At 32.0% G+C, this 1,201-nt stretch overlaps 1 protein-coding gene across 1 annotated transcript; it reads left to right on the top strand.

Annotated features, from left to right (window-relative positions):
- Positions 1-44: 44 nt before the first annotated feature.
- On the top strand, positions 45-1,076 carry LOC105568104 (the record flags this gene model as incomplete). Its single annotated transcript, XM_012023541.1, has 1 exon — positions 45-1,076. A coding segment is annotated over exon 1 (1,032 nt), but the record flags the coding sequence as incomplete, so codon positions are not given.
- Positions 1,077-1,201: the final 125 nt, after the last annotated feature.

The raw sequence follows: 1,201 nt of genomic DNA on the forward strand, positions 1-1,201 counted from the left end.
ATATAATGCGAGAATGTAATATATTTGCTAAATCATATCAAATGATGGGTGAAGAATTAGAAAATCAACGCCAATCATTATCTAAGGAATTGTTACCGGAATTACAATTAATATTCACTTTAAAACCAGGAATGGATCGACGTCGATATAATATTCAGAGAGCAAATGAAATTGCTGCTGTTTTTTCTACAACGGCTGATGGAGAAATTCCAGAATCGTATGTTATAATACGTAATAAGAATACAAAAACTTTACAAAAAGTTAGTATTATGGATCCAAATGTTGAACCATGGATATATCCATTGTTTTATCCATATGGTACTCAAGGATGGCATCGTGATTTAAAGAAATTAAATAGCGATAGACGAATAACTAGAGGACAATATATTAAGTATCGCATGGCTATTCGTGATGATTTTAATGTTTTCTTATTAGGACGACGTTTATTTCAACAATGGCTTGTGGATAATTATGTAAAAATTGAAAAAGATAGAACGGATTATTGCAAGACTCATCAGAAAGAATTACGTTCTGAGACATATCAAGGTTTAATAGATTATATGCAAAATTTGTCGAATAACTTGAATGGACGTATTGGAAAAATGGTTATACTTCCTTCTTCGTTTATCGGGTCACCGCGTAACATGTTACAAAATTATCAAGATGCAATGGCAATTGTTGCTAAATTTGGTAAACCAGATCTTTTTATCACAATGACTTGTAATCCAAAATGGCGTGAAATTGATGAAAACCTTTTACATGGTCAACAAGCTTCTGATAGACCTGATATTTGTGCTCGTGTTTTTAATATTAAAAAAGATTATTTAATAGATTTGATTACTAAACAAAAATTTTTTGGTGAAGTAGCAGCATATGTATATGTTATTGAGTTTCAGAAACGTGGTTTGCCACATATCCATATGTTGATCACTTTAAAACATAATTTTAAAATAACAACTCCAGAAATAATCGATAAATATATATCTGCAGAAATTCCTGATCCTTGTGAGAATCATAATTTACATGATATAGTCATGAGACACATGATTCACGGGCCTTGTGGCGATTGGTGTTTGGTAGAAGGACAATGTTCAAAACGTTATCCGAGAACTTTTTTAGAAGAAACAAGAATGGATGAAGATGCTTATCCATATTATCGTCGGCGAGATACTGGGAAAACTTATGAACGACCTGGCCGATA

The sequence above is a fragment of the Vollenhovia emeryi genome, unplaced genomic scaffold (assembly GCF_000949405.1).
Source record: "Vollenhovia emeryi isolate VEMERY1.0 unplaced genomic scaffold, V.emery_V1.0 DF950469.1, whole genome shotgun sequence".
Lineage (NCBI taxonomy): Eukaryota > Metazoa > Arthropoda > Insecta > Hymenoptera > Formicidae > Vollenhovia > Vollenhovia emeryi.